This window comes from Lissotriton vulgaris, chromosome 9 (genome assembly GCF_964263255.1).
Source record: "Lissotriton vulgaris chromosome 9, aLisVul1.2, whole genome shotgun sequence".
NCBI classification, from domain to species: domain Eukaryota; kingdom Metazoa; phylum Chordata; class Amphibia; order Caudata; family Salamandridae; genus Lissotriton; species Lissotriton vulgaris.
Window position 1 is genome coordinate 140,585,789 of NC_141697.1, and position 27,331 is coordinate 140,613,119.

The 27,331-nt window shown below is 45.6% G+C and overlaps 1 protein-coding gene across 1 annotated transcript in view; it reads left to right on the plus strand.

The window, feature by feature from the left end:
- The first annotated feature begins 3,407 nt into the window (after positions 1–3,407).
- The window catches only part of PLA2G4F (phospholipase A2 group IVF), a 299,483-nt gene continuing 275,559 nt past the window's right edge, over positions 3,408–27,331 (plus strand). Inside the window, exon 1 of the mRNA XM_086937219.1 lies at positions 3,408–3,807. Within this exon, the coding sequence (XP_086793345.1) occupies positions 3,679–3,807 (129 nt within the window). The 5' untranslated portion in view covers positions 3,408–3,678. The remainder of the gene's footprint in view (positions 3,808–27,331) is intronic.

Genomic DNA, 27,331 nt, shown 5'->3' on the forward strand with positions numbered 1-27,331 from the left:
GTTTCTCCATTGTCCATCAGGGCTCGGATGTCATCGGTGGCGGCGATGAGGGCGGTCTCGGTGCTGTGATTGGCTCGGAAGCCGGACTGTGAGGGGTCGAGGGATCCGTTCGTCTCGAGGAAGGCGGCCATCTGCTTGTTGACGGTCTTCTCGATGACTTTGGCTGGAAACGGGAGGAGCGAGATGGGGCGGTAGTTCTTGAGGTCGGTGGGGTCCGCTGTTGGTTTCTTGAGTAGAGCGCTGAGTTCGGCGTGTTTCCAGCTCTCAGGGAAGATGGTGGTGTCGAAGGATGTGTTGATGATGTCTCGCAGGTGGGGTGCGATGACAGCGTCGGCCTTGTTGAAGACGTGGTGAGGGCAGGGGTCGGTCGGTGATCCGGAGTGGATGGAGTTCATCGTGCGGATGGTGTCTTCGGTGCTGATCGGGGTCCAGGCGTGGAGGGTGGTAGTGGGGGGTGGTTGTTCGGTCATGGTGTGCGTTGGTTGGTTGTTGAAGCTGTTGTGTATGTCCGCGATCTTGTTGTGGAAGTATGAGGCGAGGGAGTTGCAGAGGTCTTGCGATGGGGTGATGTCGTTGTTTCCTGCGCTGGGGTTGGAGAGCTCTTTCACGATGTTGAAGAGTTCCTTGCTGTTGTGTGCGTTGTTGTCCAACCTGTCCTTGAATGCTGTTTTCTTGGCGGCGCGGATCAGCTGGTAGTGTTTCCGGGTGGCAAGCTTGAAGGAGGTCCTGTTGTCCGGTGTCGGATCCCTTCTCCAGACTTTCTCGAGGGCTCGGCAGTTCTTTTTGGAGCTCTTGAGTTCGTCGGTGAACCATGCTGCCTTGGCAAAAGAACGAGATTCTTGAAAAAATATGTGTATTTATTCCCATTCACTATCAGCTACAAAGTTCTAAAGCTGTGCCTGGCGGGCTGCAACATGACCTGGTGGATTGAGAAACATTGGCCTACTGCATTTTGATGATAAGCCACCCCCCACCTACATAAACATTTCTTACATGTTCCATTTCTTACATGCTCCTTGCACTCAGTAAGGCATCCATTTATGCACTCACTCATCCATCAAACTATCAACTCATTCTTTGTTCACCTATTGACTCACTCATTCTTTCATTCACCCATTGACTCAAACAAATACACAATCTTAACAACCAGTAAAGTAACCTATCACTTACAAAAAGCCTTTTCTTACTTCCCTAGACAGTGTTTGGATGTATGGGAAGCACCTGAGCAGGAAAATAACTATTTTCCTGGAGCTCTGAAATCCTTGAACCCTCTAAGTGTGCCTGTGGGAGGTGAATTCTACTCACAAATATTCTCTCTAGCTCAGTGGTTCTTAACCTGTGGTCAAGGAACCCATGGGGGTCAACGACTGCTTAGAAAATGAAATATTATTAACAGATTAATCATTTTTATATGACTAAAGAAGCAAAATGTAAAATTTTACATTTTAAGTCATTCTGTAAAGATGAAATAATTTGAAATTGGAAGCTAAAACTTAATTAGCATCCTCAAATTGATTTGTGGAAGCAGTGTAAGTGCATCAAACAGAACATGATATGGACCATGGCAGCAACTGGATTTTGAAAAGCTCCAACATATTTTATATTTCTTTGTGAGTTAATTAAAATATTTCATCATTTGTGTATTTGTTTGATGAAAGCTTGTGTCAGTATTTTTGGGTATTGTTTTGAGGTTCAAATCATCGAAATTGATTTGACTGGGGTCCTCAGCTTCCAGAAATGACTTAGTGGGGGTACCTGGATTTCAATAATGATTCAGTGAGGGTCCCTGGATTCCAGTAATGATTAAGTGGGGGTCCGCAGAAGTCAAAAGGTTAACAACCAGAGCTCTGGCTCAATCCCAAACAGTAACTCATAGATATTTGACATGAACAATATCCCATTTCTTTTGTAATCATGTCTTATTTTTTCAGGAGCATAATTAGGGCTCCATTAACAAAGACTTTGAGGCACCAGCTTTAGAAAGAAAAACAATGAGGAGGGATATTTAAAACAAAATGTAAGAGCGCACTGTTATGCAAAAATTGGCAACGCCACGCTCCGACATTTTTAGAAATGCAGGGATGCGCCGTATTTACAAAAATATGGTGCATCCCTGTGTTTCCCCTAGCGCTGGTGCTAATAAAGATGCCTGGCGCCAGCGCAGGCACCTTTGAGTCCTGTTGCAAAGATGCCTGCTTGGCAGGGGCGATTGTTTATGCGCAGGAAGGGGCACCTACCTGCACACTCACAATCTTAAAGGCGATTTGCTCCTACAATGTGTGCTACAGAAGGAAACCCGCATGGAAAGAGCACAAAATGAGGAGAAATTAATAATTTCTCCTCGTATCACCAGTCTAAGACCAGGTATCCCCTGGTCTTAGCTTTTGGCGCTACCCCACCCATGTAAATAGGGTGCAGCGTCAAAAAGCAATGGGTGTTGCGGTTAAAGGCCCACTGGACCACCCATTGCACGCCCCTTTCACGCTCAGTGAAGAGGCCTTATGTACAAGGTGGCGTCAAGCCAAGCGGCTTAACGCCACTTTGTAAATAAGGAAAAGGCAATCCCCACGAGAAAGTTGCTAAAAGTGACGTTCTGGTGGCGATATCCCCCTGCAAATATGGCCCGGACTGTCTTGAGCCCAGCTAACTTAGGACCTGGAGCCCACTCACAACCATCTGAAGGGCAAGCCCTAGAGGGCTCAGGGTAAGGTAGATGTCCAGAGCACGTAGTCACACCTGGATCTCTGGACTACTGGGGTTGCAAACTACAAAGAATCCACCTGGACGTAACAGATGTAAAATGAGCAAAAATTATCCCTAGACACAGAGGCTGCTGAACGTAGGTCAGCACAGTCCCCTCTAAACAGGTTAGACTTGTCCAGCTCTACGGCTTTGCCCAGTTCAACACATTGTGTGACCCTGGGCAAAGATCTCCATACCTGCCTTTCAATCCGTTTTCTTATGTGCTATGTGTAAAAACATTTATAAACAACCTAATGTGGAATGTTAAACCGTGTCTGAGGTAAGAACTGCCAAAGCCAGTAGGTCTCTATCTTGTATAGTAAAGAGTGCTCTGGATGGGTGAAGGGGTGAGTGAGAGTGTGAGTCAACAATGCATCAGGAATCCTTTTATGCCACAACGGTTCTCACGCTCAAAAATCTTTATGTCACTGGATGGAGGAGAAATGTGTACAGGTCCAAACACGCTGGAATAGAAACAGAGCCCCAGTTCGACTTAACATAGTTGTTGTTGGTTTTTTTTTTAACACACACAGGGGCGAGGCACCCAAGCAGCCATGAATTGTTCTTACAATGCATAATCTGCATAGATCTCTCAGTGGCGCTGGAAGGTTGCGATACGGCATTCCTGAGACACACACATGACTTTCCCTCACATTCCCTGAGTCACTTTCTGTTCAGTTCACGCTGGATTCGTCATTCGTGGCTGGAATTCCAGCTTGACAGCCCTGGTGGCTGAACAGACCTGTTCGGCCCTGTTCCGAAGCTGTGCTCCCTGCAGCCCGGGCACGTGTGGGCCTCGGAGAGCGCTGACAGGGGGAGTGAGCTTCGATCAGAACACACCTGCGGAGCCCGGGCGGGCCTGGCTGCAGCGCCCGCATTGCTCTCACCGGCTACCGGCAGCAGCAGGCGGCGGAGTCCGGGTGCTTGGACGGGGCTATGTTCCGCGGTGCAGTGGCCCGGGCCTGGGCGGCCCCCGGGCTGCCCGCGCTGGCTACGGCCGTGCTCCTGCAGCATAAGAAGGAGAGGAAGGCGGGGCAGAGGCAGCAGCGGCTGCCCACCTGGAAGGTAAGGCGGGGGAGGAGGGCGACCTATGCACGAACTGCATACCGGCAGCACGACCTAAGTCTGACCCCAGCCTGGGATGAAAGGGAGAGCCAAGAACACGTGCCGCATAACTTTATAACCCTTGTACCGCAGCATTAAGACTGGTGCACACTTCCGACTCTCTCAGACACAAACACACACACAGGCCACTACTAGATTACTCAGCTGGGTGACAGGCAGTATTTACCGAGCCGACCGATATTTATTAAAGTAAATGCCGATAAAAATGCTATCACAAGCCGCCTTTTTATCCAACATTGAAAAATAATCGTACCGTAGCAAACACAGGAAGAGATCACTTCAATGGTGTTTTTCAGATCTCTACATTGTCCCCAAACGATTGTCATACCAAACACACATAGAAGTCCCACGTTCTGAAACAACACAGAGTTTTTTCTTTTAGAAAAGCATATCCAAGTGACAGCTCCTGGCACTTAGCGAGTCTCATCTCAAACCATAGAGAAAGAGAGGTATTTTTTAAGTGAGATTGGTAGTGAAACCCCCTCCCCACACACACACCTCAGACTTGACTTCGGCTGCAAACAACGTAACTATGGACAATATCGAATGTACACAGGCACACACACAGTCCCGAGACAGACTCACACTCAACTCATGCTCGGAGAAGAGACTGATGGCCCACAGGTTCCTAACCTCAGCCCAGGACCTACGCTCAACTCACAACCCAGACTACAGCAGAGGGAACATGAACAGCAGCTCATGCACAACTTCAAACCGCTATATTACAACAGTTAGATTTCCCTAGTACGCACTAGCGCTTTATTTTCATTCCCACACTCTCCACATACCCAAGGGCCTCGTGGAATTAAGGGTTTTTGAGGCTACTTTTATGTTTCGTGTAGTTATAAAGTTGCAAAACTTGGCACATAATCAACCAACCTCGGATTCATTGCAGATTCCAGCATAAACAAACGATTGATTCTAACGCAAATGGAACAGTAAAACACGCTGCCTTCTGTGTAGGCACAAACAATGCATACATACATAGTGCACTACAGCGCCAGTAATCGACGTGCGTCCTATAGGCTATTTTAAAATATAACATATTTTGATAGCCCTCTTATTTCTGCATGTTTGCTGTATCGTAGATGGCGAGGAGTTGCCTTGACAAAATCCAATGATGCTGAAATAAACGACTTGAGAAGGATGAATAGTGAAATCAGCGCTACTTAGATATGGACATCTGACCTGTAGAAGGTACACATAGGTCTTTGGCCTGGAGTAAAAGCCAATCGCTACTTCTCTTAAGCCGAGTTGTGATGTCTCTAGTCATCTGAAATTATTCAAAGTGCTGGACTGTAATAAGTTATTACAGTTGAGTTTTGATGCCATAATGTCTGCTGCCAACAACCAATGTGAAAGGCAGGTGGCAGAGCAACACTGCAGCTACAGTTTAAACAAGGAAAATAGAAATGTTATTCTAAATCTAACAACGATCAACAGAATGGAGGGATTTATGGCAATATAAATATTTCCCCCATGCTGTAGCTCAATATAGGAAAGCTAGAATTTCTGTCTGTCGCTGCACATTCTGAGCACATTTTTTACTCTGACTTACTTTGAACTCATTCTAATAGCGTTTTGCAGCAAATTATTAACTTCATTTTGGGTGCTTAATTTTGCACTACAGATTTTATTTGTCTGCTAACATACTACATCTTTCATATGAAAGTGCAAGACGTCAAGGGTTTTTGCGGACAGAGTTTATTTGGGTGCTAACATACATCTTTCATATGAAAGTACAAGACGTCAAGGGTTTAAGCAGTTTGTGCGTAGGGGTTGGTGTTGCCATGTATTATACGGAATAAAATAACCTCTGCCATACGTTTAAAGGATATTGCAAGTCACAGCAGCTTCTTATGACCTTAGAAAGGAATATGGCCTGGGCGATGCCCCTCTGTATGGTCACGGACCGTGTTCCCTCTGGGCTACGCGCGCAATTTGAGTTTACCCAGTTCACGGGCCTCACTGGACGCGCGCGTGCTGCCTCTCCATTGTTTTATAATTACCCCATTGTGCCACATTGCATAATTATGCACTTTTCTCATATGCACAGCTCCATATCTGTGGCTTTAATATGAGCCCAAAGGCATTGGTGATAAAAGAGAACAGCCTGATTAATCTAATGGATGTATGGAAACTGTGATGGAAGGATATGGGGTGATATCCCTCTTCTGATGTCCAATGTTTTTTATTTGTGTTTGAGTACCTTTACGTGACCCCCTGCCTTGCCCCTTCCGCCCTTCTCATGGGCAGTATTTTGCCAGATGAACTGGGCATCAACCTCTCAGTCTCAGACTTTTAACTGATGTAATACTCTCTCTTGGGGTGACACTGATAACGACTTCACTTTCACTCCAGGCAGTCTAAGAAGCCCCCACAAAGTTAGGAGTATTTCTAATTAAGGGTTTAGATGGTGCCAGCCTGACCCAGAGATGGGGTGAGACCAATGTTAAATGGTGCCCGCCTCCAAGGCAGAACATGCTACACGTCAGTTTGCACGAGTAGGACTGGTGTGAGTATTCTATTTTTGTTCATAAACGTTTACTATGACTTGCATACAAAATGACAGTACAGTGATATAAAATGTGTTCTCAGTAATGGACCTGTTACCAAAGCTATCAATGGATTTTATGACACTTCTCGCGTGCAGGGGAAGAATTTACCTCATAATCCACTGCTTCAGAAATCCCTCCATGTACAGCTTTACAAGGCATGTTAGCAAATAGGCAAAGTATATTAATATGATTGGTGATAAGTACATGGATACGCAGTGAGCCAGAGGAAGACAGTGCACCACGTTTAACACAAGGTAAAACGTACCGACCAGAATTGTTGAGGTAACACTCCTAAACAAAAAATTAAAAAATAAATTAAAAAAACGAATTTCTCTTTGATAAAAGGACTCTCATCCGCAATTTAAGACATGCTTCATCATATAGATGCGCTAGAGTCTCTGGCCTGAGTGAGTATGCAGTATGTGGGACCCATCAATAATACTTGGTACCCGCTGGCAGCATCCACTAACATCACCCATCCTCTCACCGGTCTCGCCATCCTGTATCCTGCATTCTTCAGCCACTGACAAAACTCAGTAATAGTTATTATCCGTAGCACTCATCACCGACTGCCAGGGGCCAGCCCACCATAGCTCCTCCCTTGGCTGCCAGAAGGAATCTTTTGCAGGGCTTACCTCCGTTGGGGCTGCCAGTCTGGGGGATGTGCATGCAGGGCTTGTGCCTCATCGTTAATACCCACAGACCACATTCCGTCTACTACCCATCATAATACAATTACTAAATTCCTCTCAGGATAAAAAATATCATATCACATAAAGAGACCCTCTGTGCACTGCGGATTTTGATTTACTATTCAGTCGGACGGAACATTAATGCAATATCTGAAGTGCACAAGGGTCGGATGGAACATTAAAGCGAAATTAGAAGTGCACAGGGGGTCTCTATATGTGATATGATATTTTCATGGACCCTGTTGATACAAAGAGCAGATATGCTGGCTTATGGAGACTAATGAATATGTCTTAATTGTCTCCCTAATGCTATTGTGTTTATTATTGTTTTATATTTATATTGCTTATTATTTTTTGGGATGTATGTGTGTTTTTAACATGAAGATTATATGTGATATAGAATATTAATGTGACATTATTTTTGTATAAGAGGATTAAAGCTATAAATATTTTCCAAACATCTGTGGTATTTGATTGTAGTGCATTCTTTTAAATTGTTGGTACATGTATAGCGAAGTCAGAGTAGTTTATGTAATTTACGTGTTTTTATCCTGACGAGATTTAATTTTTTTAATTGTGAAGCGGAACCCTGTCCGCTTGGTGTGTGAGGTCTCTCTCCTTTTTATTCCACATACTACCCATCATACATTGTCTGCACCACCATCCACTTCTTCATCCAACCACTGATCCTGCCTCCAAACTGTATACGTTACCCGCTGCCACCTGACATCATCCACACCAGCCTTCATCCTTTATCTACAGCCAATCATGCAGTAACCGCTATTCTATTCACTACCATCACCCAGCTGCTGACTACAGCCACCATCCCTTCTGCAGTACACGTCACCCACTGACAGAACCTTGCATCCGTCATCTGCTGCCCTTCCTATTCTGTTAGCACTGACAGTATCCTCTAGCAAAGGTTTGGAAAAGCCAATAGGTCTGGACTGGGCTAGTTGATGCAAAGGTTCCATTTATGAAAAAAATGTAGGCAAGCATATGCCACAATAATAAAGAAAGAAAAAATAAATCATGCAGCCAAATGCTTACAATAAAAATGTTAAATAAAAAAACAATAACCATCACTGTTACTTTTATTAGAACAATACGGATGTTGAGATGAACACTGACAGGAGGAGGGTTTTTTCCTGGTCCTTCAATTGAAGTGCATTCTATTCAGTATATTTCTTAACTGTTGAGAACTTTTACTGTCGCTGGGCTTTGCCTGGTTACTGAGTGCATGCACATATTATTCCTGTACTCCTTGGCAGCATTTTCACATTGATGACCTTAGTGCATAATTGCGGTTCCGATTGGTGGTCATTTTGGCAGCAATCGCCCACCGGTGGTAATTTTTAGGTCTGGTATTAGGTGGGCCCTTTGTTTTTATTAACAATAACATGATATACACTGTAAACACTTACATGGGCTTTCAGTCTGCCCTCTTCATCCATTGGTCTGCTGCACTGTCATTCTCATTTTGCGTCCACCCACCACAGCATGATGCAAAGTCAGCCCAGGTCAGTCATTGGCTTATCGGACAGTGAGTGACAGCAAGCTGCTCTTGCACGCTGTGCACAACCCCACAATACGTAGCCCCCATCAGGGATTACTGGTGCGACGGGTGCTTTCAAATAAACACATCTATATGTATTTCGGCTTTTAGACCATGATTGTTTTTTTACTCTTACAAATTAATCTTAAATCAGAGTGGCTTTGGGTCTCAGAATGAAGTTGGCTAGCCCAGCGGACAGTGCACCTGCTACAAACGTAGTAACCTGGTGGTGATATTTTCAAATCATGGAACGTTGCTTGTATAGTTCTGCAATGCAGAATTACTTTGTGTGACTCATAAATTTAGTCCAAGGCATCACGCAGGTGAGGTCCCTATGGCATTCTACGGTACTGTGAGCTTAGGTAATAAATACAATATTCAGATTTATTTTAAATGTTGTTCAGTTGTTTTCGTAAAACTCTTTTCAACATTTCCTGCCATATTTATTGGTCAATACATGATCTGCTGCTTTTGTTTATCGGTCTCAATGACTTTAACAAGGTAACCCGCTTGGGAAATATTTTTTTTCTGGAAAACATCTTTTAATCATAACACATTAAGTTATCCTAGCAATTCACTTACAGTGGTTTAGAATGATTGCTATTAGACATAGGTAAAATATTCTTAAATATAAACACACACGTACGATATAACATAATTTGCGTCGTATTGTATTTATCCCAGGATAATATGCTGCATGGCCAAACACTTATAAGGGCCAAAAGGCGAGATCTTTTGGCTGTGCCAATAGGTGTTGTTAGAATGAGCTCAAACTTAATAGGGAGCTCTTGATATCACACAGCAGGATACAGCAGGATCTAATGTGCAGTCAGAGAGTGTGTAATTAAAATTATCTAGGGATCCACCCTTTAGAATACTTTTATTTAGGATGTCTGAAAAGATTCAAATCAGCAATCAGATGTAGTCATATATTAATTATCCACACATCTCTTTTATCACATGTTTCAGACAGATAATCAAGCTTCTCGGAGGTCAGTGGCCTTCTTCAGGACCTAGATATCCCTAAGCTAGCCTTCCCTACCTATAATTAACTATTGTGCAAGTGTAGGGACAAAATAATATAAAAGCATTCATATATACTTGCTTGTTCATTTTACGTACATCAAAGGCATTTCCTAATAATAAATATTCATGGGAAGAAAACAGTAAACATGGTTATTGTCACAAAATCAAAACGAAGTTCACGCGGAGGCGCACAAGGTATCCAAAACAGCACGCATGTACCAATTGTGAACCACAGCACGTTATGTGAACTCACTACATTCTAGTGAAAATTGACAGATCAAAGGTACTAACGCACCCTAAAGTATGGACATATGAGCTTCACGTTTGACAAATTAGACATCTCCTTGTAGTAACACAGTAAAAAAGGAGCAGGTTCATGTTTGTAAACGCTAATCTCTTTGGTCGAATTGCATCACCAATAGAAAGAGGGCAGTGCCCACAATAAGAATCAATAGTTTTAATGGGACTTACTTCATGAAGGGTAAATGTCTATCCACAACCTAATAGCCTGCTCATTATAAGCATTAGTGTACATAGAGCCCGTATGTGACGGAGAACACGTCTGAGCGCACCATATCACCTGTCATATTGTCTTTACGCTGCACATGTGGTCATTGCTCAAACATACAGAAAGATCCTTCTATATGGCCATGCCATCTCATTATACCAAGAGGTGCCCTGTATAAAAATAGAATGATGTAGACTAGATTTATGGAAGTTTAATGGAAAACTTCTTAGCATGTTGGGTGAGTGCTAAATGTGAATCACCATGTTTAGGCAAAAGTAATGAAACTAACGAAACAAATATAGAATTTATCTCTTAATTATCTTAATCATGGATGTAAGGCCACGCACCAGAGGAAATAAGATGCTTTGTAGAAGACGTGAGACAAAAAAGAAAATCTTAAAGAAAAGGGAGGAGGGCAGCGAGCGAGGTGAGTTATTTAATAAAGGAGAAGACCAGTGGTGTAATCCGTTGACTATCCAAGAGGAGACGGAATTCCCCGGTAGGATAATGCTCATCCATGCACAAGTGGATGATAAGCAAAGGGGACATCACTTAAATATTGAAAACCTTGGCACTAATACTCAGTAAGGTCAAACTAGTGAAACCTCGTCAAATATCATTCACATCTGAGAAGGGAGAGAGATTCTCACAAATGATATGAGGGGTGGTGCGCCTATCCGTGGTAGGATTGCGAACTGGATTGGGTCCACGGAATGTCATCATCAGAATGTTGACATGGGTAGCTAGTCAGTAGAACCCCTGATGATCTCTGTCCAAAATCTGTGCTCTGATTTGTGTTGCAGATCCTGTCATCTGCACTTTGTTAACTATCACCCAGCCCGGGTCCCTACGTCCAGTTTCAACGTAATGGTTATTCATACTAGTATTGTTTTTCCACACTAAGGGCCCGATTCTGATGCGGTTTGGAAAGCTTCCCTACCGAATAGGGTCGGGAAAGTCCAACCAACCGAGTACGATGCATCTGGATGCTTCCAGATACAATTTGGTTGGACTCCTATTGACTTCAATGGAAGCATATGTTCCTAATTACATCGTAATTGGGCCCTCAGTCGGGAAGACACGTTCCCAATCCGATTCGGAAGGAGCAATTGCCGCTAGGAAGCCTTCTTGACCTCATCGTAATCGGGCCCTGGGTGGGAATGCTTTCCTAAGCACATCAGAATCAGGTCCTTAATGTTGTTACTGTGTTCAGCTATATGAATGCAGATTTTGTAAATCATGGTCATGCCTGTATGTCTCTTACCAGCAAGCTGCCGAAAAACAGTAATCCATGCCACAGTGACATCTAGGCTGGATTACGCTAACGGCCTGTATCTGGGCTTACCAAAGTACCTTATACAGCGACTGCAACTGGTCCAAAACGCGGCTGCAAGACTATTAATGTGGATCCCTTTCAAGCACTCGGTCTCTCCGCATCTTCTTTCACTTCATTGGTTACCAGTAGCAAGCAGAATCAAATTTAAGGCACTTAAACTGGCCTTCAGATCTCTGTATGGCACCTGCCCAAACTATCTGAAAGCCCGACTGCCAAGATACACCCAAGCTAGCTCCCTCCGATCCAACAACCGTGTTCAGATTGCAGTTCCTGGAGCAAAAAGAGCTCTGCTGGGAGGACGGACTTTTTCGGCCAATGTGGCGACACTTTGGAACACCCTGCGCGGAGCTCTTCAGCAGGCCCCTTTCGAGCTGTGCTTCAAGCGTATGCTGAAACCTGGCTTTTCGCCCAACCGCGCTAGACGCTAATTCCCCTAGTCCTCATGGTCAAAACCTGTTCTTGTAGCGCCGGGACACCTCCTCGCGAGGTAGCTGTTCGTGCTTTTATAAAATTCTGTATTATTATTATGTCTCAGTCCGCATGGTCAAGCGTGTGACTGGCTTTGGATTGACACAACACACGTTGTATGGATTCATCAGTTTGCAAATTGATACCTATTCCTGGTTGATAACTGAATGCCACAGGGTTGAGCCTTGATCAGCATGCTGGATGAAAATGATGATGTACCAAATTCTAGCTCCTTATTTTCTGCCAGAGTCAGGGTTTAATTTCAGCCCAGTGCTGCTCTCGTCAGACTTCACTGTCATGAATTGAACTCTGTGAGGCCAGGTCCTTTCACTCCACTGCAGCAAAGCTTTCAATTGCTTTTGTTAGTATCTGGCTACGCTTTGTCAGGCTCCAATCTGGTACAGCATAGGATTGCTGAGTCCTGTGTGCGCACAGCAAGATTTGTCGGTTAAGCTATAATCAATTTTAGATGCTCTCTCGACTACACTTGCTCCTGTACCACTAGGAGAGCTTATCTCCACCCATGCTGTCCAGGCTTTGTTCTTTCTAACCTCGAATGCCATGGTCCCCACACACACTTTCTTTCCACTCCAGGCCATGCTGACTTGTCCTCTTTAAAAAATAAATACAAAAAGACTGCAGGTGGGGTGAAGGGGCCGCAACGGGGAGCAGGAGGGCGAGAGGGGGCAGCAATGGGCAGGAGGTGGGTGGGGAGGGGGAAGTAATGCAAAGGGTGGTAGGAGGAAGCCACAGGAGGCAGGGGGTGGGAGGAGGAAGTAAAAGGGAGCAGGTTGGTGGGACGCGGGCAGTGGAGAACAAGTGGTAGGAGATGTGGCTTAATGGTCAGAGCTGCTGACTTTGGAACTGCAGAACGGAGATAGAATCCAGGCTCTGACTCAATGTTATTGTGATTACTTAATCTCATTCTGCCTAAAACAAAACAACTCTTACCTTGAGAAATACAATCAGGTACTCATGTAAAGCTCTCGAGGCAGACAGCTGGAATACTCATGCACTAACATGTAGTGCTTAACTGAAAAAAAAATGTTCCTGAAAAGTACGCAGTGGAAGGACTCAGTGTTCGGAGTGACAAGCACTGAAGAGGAAGGTAAACCCACACAAGGCTTCAAATAAATAGCAAGATAATGAGAGTGACAATAAAGACTACCAATGGTAAGCAACTGGAGGGCTCTAAGTCCATTGTAAGTTCACAATAGGTCTTTAGCAACTGACAGCTTGCGAAATCTGGTGGGCAAGATCTAAAAATGTTAGAAAAGTGACTGGTAAAGTCACTTGTTACAGGCTAAGCTTTCAGGCCAGATGATTTAAGTGCCCCGGGCTAAGCAAAAGCTCTGTCCCTTTTGCAGAACAAGAAGAATTGAAAAGCCTACCTGCTTGGAAAAGCCCTTCCCCTGTCCATTTCAACTGTTTTTGGCCCATGTGAATTAACATGCACATTAATATTTCGACATCACACTGCCCCTGTGCATTGTCTTCTCTATTTTCTCCCTGTTCTCTGTATTTTCCTCTCATGCTGGCGCGTTGTAGTGTGTCCAAGAGGCCTTTGGGGTCAAGTCAACTCATAGAAATACCCTAAAGGAAGTCTAATGAAAACGAATATTGGCAAAATCAATAGGTCTGGCAGCGGCTGCCAGACTTTTGACTTTGTCCGTGCTTGTTTCTTATGTTATGGTTTTTGTGAAACTTAATTTTTGAGGAGTATTATAGCTCTCGCCAATATAAAAAATGTATCTCAGTCTAAAAGCAAAACTATCTTTGGTTTTACAAAGCACACTTTGCTTTAGCAGTTTCTGGTACTGAAGGGAGGTTCAGTGTGTGATGCGAAAGAGCAGAATGCTATCACTCACAGTGACAGTGAAGTTAGCCAATGGCTGAAGTGGGCTGACCCAATGCCCCATGCTGGTGTGAGTAAAAGACAAATGTGAATGAATTTTGTAGCTCACAGTTCAAATTCACCTGTAACCCCCATGACTATCTAGTATGAACCCTCATAAGAGCCTGGTTCTGGAAGGGCGTCAACTGGCTTGGCTTGCGCCTGTCATATTGAAGTCATCCTAATCACCATTGCTACCTGGTGATACCTATTACATTTTTCTGCTTCTCTTTTGAGGTAGAATTGGATTCATGCTTTTGTTGATTCTCCTACCAAGTGCCTTAGAGGTTTTTTTGATGACTCTGCATCTTTCTCAGGGTGTTGGCCTTTACGCTGAAGATGAACTTTGAGCCTAGTTGCAATACATGGGAGTGTCCAGGATAAGCCCAGGTCTGTTGGCAAACTTCGAAAGTCCTGCTGAAGTAGTGAGCAGCCTCCGTTTATATAAACATGATATTGCAGATATGATGTGGGTGCCTTTCCAGCGGGAATGGTTCTCTGAATATTGTGTAGAATGTCCCTATCCATTCAATGGATTCCCCTTTGCTGCCAGAGAACTCCTTTAAGCACCCCTCCTCAGGATTGTGGTGGGGGATATCAAGGGCACAATATTGAAGGGTCACAATAGGGTGGCCAGAATATCAAGGGAGAAAATATTGAAGCGGTAAATGCACTTAGGTTGAGGTTCCGTGACAATTGTAAGTGGTGTTTTCGACTCGTACGAATATGGTCGAGTCTGGTATCTATGAACCGCAAATGACGAGTTTAGTAAGTGTGCGCAGTTTCGCTGTGCTAACTTAAACCGTTCGTTTGTTATGTGGGTTTCTCATCTGTACCCACGGGTTCCATCTTAGATACGGCATCCATTTTGTCTCTTGCCCTCAAGTAGTCAGCAAACGGACGCTGTCCGTTTCTCGACCCTGGGACTCCCAAGATATTTGCGGAAGACACATGTCCTTTGTAAGTGTCTTTATGATGAGGGGGTTGCTACTGTAAGGCAGATGGCGCCGCTCGAGGCTCATCTTGCCGCACGGACTTATTGTCTCAGCCGTGCATCTCATTAGGCACGTCCCTTTGATGCCTGTATCTCGTGCTTCTCGTTACCTCCCCTTTTACACCCTTTCCGATCTCCCCACTGTCTCCGTCTTCCTCTGCACCTGTCTTCGTTCCTATTTCGATCTACTTTATTGCTGATTGGAATTTGCTAATGGTGGGAAGATGGGTTTTACAGTTGGGAACCGCCAAATGTTTCCGTACTTATGTTCCGGACCTTATGTGTTTCAAAGTGACCAAAGCGACCCCTCTGAGAGCGACATGTGGGAACCGGGTTGTAAACTATTGTGTCTCATGTTATCTTATGGGTAAAAACTGTATAAAAGGAGCGATCCACAAAACCAATTTGAAGCAGTCTCCCCGAACTACACTCGATGTACTTCCTGTGACTTCTGTGTTCCCTGCAGTAAATAAACCTTGACTCTTTGACGCCGAAGGAAGTGTCCCGTGTCTCTGTGACTTGTACGCCGGAGCAGGTTACCCACGAAGGTTTCAGGTGTTGTGCCCTGGCACCGCTGGGTCCAAAAGAGCCCAGTCCTTCAGTTGGCGCCCAACGTGGGGCTGCATCAGTGGTACCGGTCCAAGCCCGACGATCGTGAGGAACTTCGTGTGAAATCTCCGAGGGAAGGTGCACCCCGCTTCATCGATCCTGTTGTCGAAATAAGTGGCCCGAAGACTTTTCCCGCGAAGATTCCCGCCTCCTAACGGCTGCGACGGACTGCTGCCCTGACTGTAGACCTGTTTTGGCGCCTGGCGTAGACCTTGGTATAGCGAGACGATTGACGGGCCTTCCTGAGGACGCCATTGATCTTTGAGTTAAGTATTTGTGGGTCGCTCCCAGAGTTCTTGGTTGTAGACACTTTAGCGAGTGTCTTTGTTGTAAACACTAGTGTTTTTGTTGTTCACGCTGTGTGAGTGTTTTTGTCGGTGACACTTTGCTAGCGTACTTTGTTGTTGTATTTGTTTGACGACTGCAGCCGCCAAAGACCGAGGGTTTTGTTCTTGCTGGGACTTGGTAAATCCCGTAACCCTTGAAGTTTGTGAAACTCGGCTAGTGTGCAAGATGCCTGGTCGCAGTACTTTGTTCAGTTGCTTTAGACCTTGTGGTGCGGATTCCCTGCTGGAGGACTCGTGTCCGATACCTCCGGTTGGAACTCCTACTTATGACCTATATAGCAAACATGGGCTAGGCCCGATTGCTTTTAACGATTATTGGATAAAATATACAAAGAAAGACGGTGATCTTCGTTGGCCACCTCACGGTAGCTTCGAAGCGTCGATCTTAGATAATTTGGAAATAAAGTTGTTCGAACGCAAATCTAGGCCGGCCATGTTTGATGCCTTTCGGTTGTGGCGCAAAGAAGCCCGACAGAAAGAGATCAGACAGAATAAACGTAGTGAGCGAGATAATGTTGCTACCATAGTGAAGAAAGCTGAGCAGTTTCAGCGTGATAAGGAGGATAAGGATAAGGAAGTGTTTGAGAGGCTACAGCGTATGTCCATAGATAAATGCTATCCTGCTTTGCCTGTGGAGTCGGATAAGAAGGAAGAGGCAGTTGAGGATTCTTTAATGTCCTATCTTATGAAGTCGCCACCTCCGTACGTACAGGGTATCGCAGCTCCTGTGGTCCCTGCCGTACCCGTTCTTCCACCTGTTATTCCTCCACCAGTTCCTCAACCTGCACCCGCTCTTCCGACTGTTCCTGCTCCTTTGCTTCTGTTCCTACTGCTCCTCCGCTTCCACATACTCCTGCTCACACTACTGCTCCTGTGTTGTTAACCCCTGTTGTTGCTAATGTCTCTACTCCTTCTCTTGTTAGTCCTGTGTCTTATTCTTGTCCCTCTACTCGTAACCGTAATTCTCCTAGTGTGCCAAACTTCTTTCAGTCGCTTGGACCTGTTTTTGGGTCTGCTGGTTCTGATGGTCCTCAGAGACGTAGTCAGCTTCCGGCTAATAGAGAACGTGTTGCGCTATACAATATGGCGATGGGTTGGATGATCAACCCTGTTAGAAATCCACCTCGTGTTGTCCTCGAAACGTTTGATCAATTCAACATACCAACTCAGAGATATGTGTTTGATGAAATGTGCAAGTTCTTACATGATCAGATAGCGGCCAATGCGCCTGACGAGGTGCTGACCGCCCTGTCTGAACTTCGGCTTCAGTTCGCAACTGGACTGATAGTCGACACTAATGTCCGACGCGCTATTGAGCGGTTGTTATCTCTTCGTCCCGCTCCTATTCCTCATGCATTGTTCGTTGAGGACATTGAGAAAGGAGATGAGTCTGGCCAATATCCTATGCGTGAAGTTCCGCCGGTTTGGATACCAGCTGATAATACTAATGCTGCCCAGCCAGTTCCGGCGCATTTCCAGAGAGTGTGGATACACCTCCCATGGAAACGATCGGAAGTGCTTCAGGTGAAACAAACTTTGCCCGATCCTCGCAAAAATCCTGCAGGGTACTATAAGGAATTATCGCAGCTCGTAGACGCTACGATAATGAATCTTGCCGATATCGACATGTTGTTTGGCAATGTCGTACCGCAACCGGTATGGGCCAAGATTCGTCACCAAGATCACGCAAATGAATTAGGTGGTGATTGGAATGCCATTACAGCGGCAGACGCTGGACAAGTGGCTGCTACTAAACCCGATCAGTTGATTGAACTTCTTCCCCAGCGAATCATTACATTAATGAAAACGCTCATGCCAGCTATGAGGGTGAATTGGGACAAGTTGTCAGCCTGTAAGCAGAAGAAGGATGAGAGTGTTTCAGACTTCTTTACGAGGTTTGAGGAAACATTCGTTGATCATAGTGGACAGGATATGGGTACTGAGGGTGGACAACGGTTGTTTGTGGATAAATTCGTATCGAACTTATTGCCCGACTTGAGCACTAAACTGAAGAATTCAGAAAGTGCGTGGGCCGTTTCTACCTCAGCTCAGATATTGGCTACGGCACAATATTACGAAAATAGAGAAAAAGAGGAAACTGACCGTGCTGATAAAAAGACGAAAGAGCTGAAAACTAAAGTGTTGTTGCAACAAGCATATCCGCCGCGTTCTAATCAGAATGCGTCTCAACAGAATAGATCGCAGTCGCAATCGAATAGATCGCAGTCGCGTAATGATTCCTCTTTCCAAAGATCTTCATTAGGGTACAACCAATGTGCTTATTGTAGACAGGAGGGACACATTAAATTCAATTGTCCTGCTTTAAATGACCGTAGTGGTGGTAATTCGTCTAGAGGAGGCCGTGGTGGTTCACAGAATACATCACGTGGTAGAGGTCGTGGTGCTCAGAACGACCGTTCTGACAATTCATCTAATTCTAATAACTGTTTCGATCAACGTGGATCATCACAAGGACGATCTGCGCAGTACAATGTAGACGATTATTACGTCGATCAGGGAACTGACGATAGTAATTACTAGGACAGCCAAAGACAAGGAGAGGGAGTGGTATCAGTTCCGGTTGATCAGAGAGGGCCTTACGTCGCAGTTGCTACATCGGGCGTCGTTGAGCCTTTTCTGTTGGACACTGGTGCAGCGAAAAGTTCTATCATGCATTCGAAACTCCCTGGCGCACCTTTGTCTGGCTTAACAAATGTTTCCGTTGGATTCTCTGGCGCCCCCGTTAGCAATCCAGTTTCATGCCCTTTGCCCCTTAAAATTGGGCCTCGTGAGCTCGAAGCTCCGTTGATTTTAACCACGGGTTGTGGTGAAAATCTTTTGGGTCTGGATTTGCTTAAACGTTTGTATGCAACTTTGTATTGTTCTCCTGCGGGTGTACAGCTTACGTTTGGAGAGAGAGTAGTCTCTCCCATGTATTTGTCTCTCGATAAGCTTCCACCGGAATTGGATTCTCTTCCTGCGTCTTTGTGGGCGACGGGTCCAAATGATGTGGGCCTACTTGATATCTCCCCTTATGTTGTTCAGTTGAAATTGAATGTGCGATTGCCACGTATTCCCCAATACCGTATCTCCCTTGATGGTGAACGAGCTTTGTTAGCGATCATCTATGATTTGATCGAGAAAGATGTTATTGAGGAGACTCGGGGAAACGTGTGCAACAGCCCTGTACTGCCCATTCTTAAACGTACTGACCCTACCAAACCGCCTGTTTATCGTTTTGTTATCGATTTACGGGAGGTAAATAAAATTGTGGTTCCTCAATTCCCTGTTGTGCCTGACATCACGGCGCTACTGACTCTGATTCCAGCTACTGCTTCATGGTTTTCGGTGATTGATTTGAAAAACGCATTTTTCAGCATCCCGATTGCCGAAGAGAGCAGGGACCTTTTCGGTTTCTCTCTTGGTGGACGTAGCTTCCGGTTCAAACGCGCTCCTCAGGGCTACTGTGAAAGTCCATCGATTTACAGTCAAGCTTTGAAGGGTCAACTGGATGCGTTTAGGTTGCCGGTTGGTGCGGCTTTAATCCAATATGTCGACGACTTATTGGTGGCTGCTGATACTCAGGACATTTGCAAAATTGCTACGGTATCGTTGCTGCAACATCTCTGTGAGTTAAATCACAAGGTGTCACCTTCTAAACTCCAATATTGTTGTCAAGAAGTCACCTACCTCGGTCACTTATTGTCAAAGGAGGGAAGGAGATTGACCCCAGAGAGAATTGCAGCGATTGCGCGAATGGCTGTGCCACAAACCCAGAGAGATGTGCGTGCCTTTCTAGGTATCACGTCGTACTGCAGGCAGTGGATTCCTAATTTTTCATTGCTAGCGAAACCACTGGTGGCTCTTACGTGCAAGGATGTTTCAACTCCTTTACCATGGACGGATGAATGTCAGAAAAGTTTTTCTGAACTGCGTGATTCATTGTGTTCGGCTCCTGTGTTAGGTACCCCTGATTACAGCAAACCGTTCACGTTATATGTTCACGAGAGGGAAGGTTGTGCTTTAAGCGTCTTAACGCAACCTTTTGGTGGTAAGCAACGTCCATGTGCATATTTTTCATCGACCTTAGACCCAGTAGCTAGAGCATTGCCGAGTTGTTTGAGAGCAACTGCGGCAGCTGCGGTCTCCATCCGACAATCAGCAGGATTGGTCATGGATAATATGCTTACGGTAATGGTTCCGCATGCAGTCGATACTCTTTTGAATCGTACGAAAACTCAGCACTTGACGAGTGCGAGGTTGTCTGGGTACGAATTGACGCTTTTGGCAAGCCACATTCAGATAAAACGTTGTAATGTCCTAAATCCGGCAACTTTGTTACCAATTAGTGCAGAGTCAGATAAAGTAGCAGAACATGACTGTTACTTGCGGACAGAGGAGGAAACGAAAGGTCGAGTGGACCTTAAAAACACCCCATTGGAAGACCCTGACGGCACCCTGTATGTGGATGGGTCATGTTTTAAATTGCCGAATGGTGATGTGACTACTGCTTATGCTGTTGTGACGTTGAATACTGTTGTTGAGACTGCGAGATTGAATCAGAATTCTGCCCAAGCTGCAGAGCTGATTGCTCTCACTAGAGCATGTGTATTAGCAAAAGGTAAACGTGTGAATGTGTACACCGATAGTCAGTACGCTTTCGGTGTAGCGCATAGCTTTGGACGGTTGTGGCGAGAGCGTGGTTTCTTAACGTCACATGGCACGAAAATACAGCATGGCCAGCTTGTGAACGATCTTTTGGATGCATTGACTTTGCCTGCACAGGTTGCAATTGTTAAGTGTAGTGCGCATCGTAAAGTGACGGATGATGTTGGTCGTGGTAATGCGTTTGCAGATGAGATTGCTAAGGAGACTGCCCGGAACCTTAGCACTCGAATGTATGTGACGAGTTCGGTTAGGTGGCCTACAGAATCGAGTATGTGTGAGGATACTATAGAGAGTGTGAAAGCAATACAGAATGAGGCCACCGACACTGAAAAGATGAAGTGGAAAGAAAGTACGGGAAGGTTGGATGTGAATGGTTGCTGGATTGATTTGTCAGATCAGAAAAGATGGATGTTGCCTGACGCGTATGTACTGGCCGTTGTGACAATGGCACACGGGTTAGCACATATTAGCGCGAAAGGTATTTGTAAGTTGTTGGCTGCTGTGTGGAAGAATGATGGAATTACTAAGTGTGCTGAACGCTTGGTGAAGAATTGTATGGTGTGTATAATGTACAATCCTGGCAAAGGAACCCCAACTCCCCCTGGCAGTTTTGCTCCTCCTTCGTATCCCTTTGAGGTGATCCAATTGGACTTCATCCATATGGAGCGATGCAATAACCTGAAATATGTTTTGGTTGTGGTTTGCGCATTCTCCCGATGGATCGAGGCCTATCCCCTCAAGGATAATACTGCTTTGTCTACTGCGAAAATCCTACTGAAGGAATACTTTCCTCGGTATGGAATGCCTAGAGTCGTGTGGTCAGATAACGGAAGTGAGTTTGTTGGAAGTGTGATGAAGAGTGTGTGTAAGGGCCTTGGAATTAATCAAAAATTCCATAGCGCCAATCATCCCCAGTCAGCTGGATTGGTTGAAGGGTACAATGGCACCCTTAAACTAAAGCTAGCGAAGATTCAGGCTACGACTGGACTTTCGTGGCCTGACGCTTTGCCTCTAGCATTACTGTCAACTAGGGCGACTGTACACTCCCGAATAGGGCTTAGTCCCTATGAAATAGTGTTCGGCCGTCCTGCGAATGTGTGGGGGGTTCCTAGGCCAGGTATATTCGCTGATCTTGAGTATCCGATGTTGATTGATTACTTACATGACTTGACTGCTAAACTGAGGTTAATTCATCAACAGGTTTACGACGCCTTGCCGACGCAGACGGAGGGTCCAGGCCACCAGCTCCAGCCCGGAGATTGGGTAGTTACCCGTAATTTTTCACGCAAGAAGAATCTGGACCCCCGCTTTGTTGGACCTTACCAGGTGCTCCTGGCCACGAGGACTGCCGTTCGTCTTGAGGGGCGGAAGAATTGGGTACATGCTACCCATTGTAAGCGAGTCCCTATTCCTCTGCCGGCAGACCCGTGGGTAAGGAAAGGCATTGCGCCAATAGAAGCAGAAACATTGCCGGCGTTTGTACCTTTTAGCGACGCACAGCTTGTTGGAGAACACTCAGCGCAGCAGAAAGCCACTGTTGAACATTTGTCAGCAAAAGACTCAAGATCAAATCAACCAATTGATCAACAGGACGCTGTCTCTTCAACGGATCCTTTGTTCGACGAGCAGACACGTCTCGGGAAACATCGATATTCTCTGCGTTCTCATACTAAGGACAAATAAAATTTTCTTGCTTTGCTGAATTGATAACTGCAATATCCTCGTTTCCCCTGATCAACTTTGAACAATTCGTATCATTGAAAATTGTTTTGTACATATAATAAGCTTCTTCCTTGTATCTTTTCCTTCCACAGCTGAAATATTGTGCTAAATATACATACATATTGTGTATTGAGGGCCGTAGGGCCGCGCGCGTACTTCCTTCTGGACAGTAGGTCTTGACGCTAGGTTAAAGGCCGTCGGTTCCTAGGAACTCCTGGGGATTGACTATTGCTGCACAGAACGAAGTGCGTCAAGAAACGTTGCGGACGGTCGTAGGGAAAATGGCATTTTCGAAGCTGAATGATTTGGAAAGAGCTCAGGCGTGCAGAGTCAAGCTGCAGAAACTCAGTCGTACTAAATGTTTTGTATTTCAATTGTTCGTATTGTTTTTGACTGCTTCTGCATTTTTGGCGGGTGGGGTGTATTACACTATGTCTTACTTCTTACTTCCTACCCCTACTCCTACTCCTTACCCTAATCTTACTTCTACTGCTTCTCCTCATTCCTTTCATATGTTACCGGAACACGAACAGGCTAGACGTGTAGAATTCCGCAACAATTCCTTTATCCAGCTCCTCCATCAGCATCAGTTAGTGGTTAACACTACTAATTGTTGGGTGTGTGGGTTGATGCCACATACTACGGGTAAGGGAATTCCATATCTGGTGTTACCGTATAGTTCCCAAGGGTCAGCTCGAGCATTTCAAACAATGCTTCGAAGCGCACTGGGTTTCCACCCCACTCCAGAACAACGTTCCCCCAACCCTGGTCCTACCTCGTATCAGTGGGTGCTATCGATGGCAATAGCGGATATGGAAGATGAGATCCATGATGCTTTTCTCATCCCTAAAGAAGAGGTGCAAGCCTATAGGGTCCTAAGTAGAGGGGAATATAGTACGTTCACTAATGAAAAGCAGCTTAAAAGCTCGTCTCCAATATGGGTCGTACCCCACACTGGTAATCTTTGTCTTGTGGGTCGTGGTTCGCAAGCCTCACTTGGAGCGAGTGCTTGTACTGAAAGTTACGTCCTGCCAATGTCCCCGTCTCCTGTGTTTCTGGCTGCCAAGGGTACGTACTTTATCTGTCATGATCGTGCATACACATGGTTGCCCGCAGACTTCATGGGCTCATGTTTTGTTGCAAATCTGTTGCCTCCGACGTTCACTGTAGATGCCGATTATCATAAGACTAGAGTTGTACGAGGCGTAATTAGCAAAGAGGATACTGCCGGTCAAGAGGCAGGAGACTTTTTCAAGGGTTTCCTCCCGTTTTGGGGACCTATGGTTAATAGTAGGAACCTGAGACATTTGACTCGAGTGGTAGAATCGACAGCTAATATTACTGCCAGTGCCCTTGGTAATATCACCTCAGAACTTCAGGCGGAGAGACTTATGACGTTGCAAAACCGTATGGTTTTAGATGTCGTCTTGGCAGATCGCGGTGGGGTATGTAAAGTGATCCATTCGAGCTGTTGCATTTTCATACCTGATAATGCTCCTACTGTCTATCAAGCCATCTCGAAGTTGCATAAGATCTCCGAATCCATACACGTGGATGTAGGGGATTGGACACTACTTGGATGGTTTTTGGGCCTGGTATCGACTTGGGGTTGGAAGATTCTGATGATCATCGGGGTTGTGGTAGTGTTCCTGTTCACGTGTTGCCTTTGTGTGCAGTGTGGTCCTGCCTTATGTGGCCTCTGTGCTACAACGTGTATGAGACAACCATCTGTTACCAAGGGGACTCGGTTGGACAGAGCTATGCTACAACGACATCTTGATGGTCTGATGAATATCGAATATGATTCCGACTAGTGCTTGCCTACATGAGGGCAAAAGGAGCGTCTGAGGTTCCGTGACAATTGTAAGTGGTGTTTTCGACTCGTACGAATATGGTCGAGTCTGGTATCTATGAACCGCAAATGACGAGTTTAGTAAGTGTGCGCAGTTTCGCTGTGCTAACTTAAACCGTTCGTTTGTTATGTGGGTTTCTCATCTGTACCCACGGGTTCCATCTTAGATACGGCATCCATTTTGTCTCTTGCCCTCAAGTAGTCAGCAAACGGACGCTGTCCGTTTCTCGACCCTGGGACTCCCAAGATATTTGCGGAAGACACATGTCCTTTGTAAGTGTCTTTATGATGAGGGGGTTGCTACTGTAAGGCAGATGGCGCCGCTCGAGGCTCATCTTGCCGCACGGACTTATTGTCTCAGCCGTGCATCTCATTAGGCACGTCCCTTTGATGCCTGTATCTCGTGCTTCTCGTTACCTCCCCTTTTACACCCTTTCCGATCTCCCCACTGTCTCCGTCTTCCTCTGCACCTGTCTTCGTTCCTATTTCGATCTACTTTATTGCTGATTGGAATTTGCTAATGGTGGGAAGATGGGTTTTACAGTTGGGAACCGCCAAATGTTTCCGTACTTATGTTCCGGACCTTATGTGTTTCAAAGTGACCAAAGCGACCCCTCTGAGAGCGACATGTGGGAACCGGGTTGTAAACTATTGTGTCTCATGTTATCTTATGGGTAAAAACTGTATAAAAGGAGCGATCCACAAAACCAATTTGAAGCAGTCTCCCCGAACTACACTCGATGTACTTCCTGTGACTTCTGTGTTCCCTGCAGTAAATAAACCTTGACTCTTTGACGCCGAAGGAAGTGTCCCGTGTCTCTGTGACTTGTACGCCGGAGCAGGTTACCCACGAAGGTTTCAGGTGTTGTGCCCTGGCACCGCTGGGTCCAAAAGAGCCCAGTCCTTCAAGGTAGATCTCGATTTACTATTCTTACCTTGACAATGTTTATATCACCAAGTTATATATATGTGGAGTTAGGTATAGACTATCAATACAAACTCATATTTTGAAACTTTCTCTCACGATATTGTGACCCTTCCATATTCTGCCTCCAATATTCCCACCCAACACCCCTCCTGAGCCATAACATCACACAATACCCCAATTTCATCATAGTCATTTTTCTTATTTAATAGATTTAGTGGGTCATTTATAATTGGCTGCCAACAGGACACCAACTGAGAATGAGCCGGTTCAGGGGCGGCTCTAGGCTCATGGCGGCCCTGGACAGGGAGCGTAGGAAGGGGGCCCCGGAAGAGGGGGTCCGGGCGGGGCGGAGCGCGGAGGCCAGTGAAGAGGGGGGGGGGGGGGGGGCTCAGGGTTTTTGGAAGTGGAACAGAGCCGGAGGCCGGTAAATCCCTGCCTGGGGCTGCCACGCAAATATGTATCCATCCTCAGAGTATTATTATATTAAGGTTATATATTGGCGTGGTGGCCCCTGGGGTTTGGTGGCCCTGTGCAGGTAAATAGCTTGCACATGCCTAAGGTCGCCCCTGGCAGGTTTTTCAACCCATCTCATGGTTCTCCCTCCGCTTTGCGCGGCCGGGGACCTCCTCAGCCATTTCGTTTCCAACGCTGGGACCTCAGCCAGCTTAATCATCTGAAGCCCTGGTCCTCAGTCCATGTGCCGCAGAAGGAACCTCTCACTACAACATGTTGGAAGACTTGTCTTAACTGGGCAGGCCTTTCAACAGATCTCTCTCGGGCCATATAGCAAGGCATGCTGGGCCTGAGAAGAAAAAATACATTGTCCACCATGTGTTAGTAGAAAACTCGCAGCACGTCGGGGACCTTGTTTGTTTTCTCAGTAGCAAACTCTTGTGTTGGGAACTTGCTTCTAAAAAACAAAAAGGTCGACTGGGTTGCAACGAAATGGCAGCTTTGACAGTATTGCATTTTTACCAAAAGTGCTCTCTTCAGGGGAAGCACTTTCAGGTGGAAATTCCCACGCTGCACTGGGAGGTTTTCTATTTTTGCTGGTATGTCACCGGAGGATGGAGATCCCATATTCAGCTAGAAGCATCGAATGACATCTAAACAAACACATTTACGAAGGTGCCTCTTTCCCAACATTCTGGCACCCTGATTTGTAGTTTTAATTAAAATTGCCCTTACTCCCCAAATGTAACATCTGCTCTTAGCCAAAAATGACTATTGGAGATTACCACTGCATCTGCTTATGGGAGCCTTCACCTCCAGACTGACAGTGCTCATGTTTCCGTTTGAAATATATTTCCTGTATGTATATTTAGATTTTCTTTCCTAAAGGTGCCCCCCAATCATATACATTAGCTGGGTAAAGGCAGATTTCAACCCGTAAGCTCATGCACCTGAGAGTAGCCTAGCAGAAACCAGCCCCATTTCCGTCTTCCATGCTCAAGCCCGTCCCTCCAGTCAGTGGCTCTCCCAGATGCAACAACCATATTGATTACCAGTCAATGAATGTGTGCTCAAGGGTGTAACGCAGGACCTTGTATCTTCAAGGGCTCCTCATCCATTTAAGGGGGCCTCCATTTTGACCATGTTCAATGAATATATATGAGGTATGGGAGAGTAAAGGACCCCTCTTCACATTCTGCTAGGGGGAGACCTTAAATTTTTTTTACTTCACTTTTTATTAAGAAGAAATCAGGGCATAGTATAATCACATGACATACACATTGGTCATTATGCATTAAAATAAATATTGGTGACACTGCACACATTAGCAATACTTGTTGCAACATAAATGTTCCTGCTGACATTCTGCATACCCCCTTCCCCACCTTCCCACCCCTCACTCTGATATATCGTCCACTTCCGGCCTGGGAGGATCACAGATATAGCCTCTGAATTTGTTCCACGCTGCCCACACTTTCTCCCATTTCTGGGGTACATGTTATTTAGGTAAGGACTAACCGAAGAAGATGGGCGAGTTGGTATTTGTAGCAGGCGCGCAACGCCCACAGGGCTAAAAGGGCTTCACCCCCTTTCCCCCCCTTGTGTGTCTCAGCCAAGGCTGCTAGAGCTCGAGCTTCTGTGGGCTTGGCTGGGCAGTGTCTGGAGTCTTATCACCGGTTCGCCCGAGTTTTTTACAGGTCTTTAAAGACCATTTACATGCCATTGTAAACTGGTTACAGAGGTTAGTTTTTTTCTGCTTCCAGTACCCCTGGGCCCCCACTCTGCCTATTCCCTTCATTTGTATTTTACATTTACTGCCTAGTGTGAGAATGCATTTTATGAAAAGGAATATAA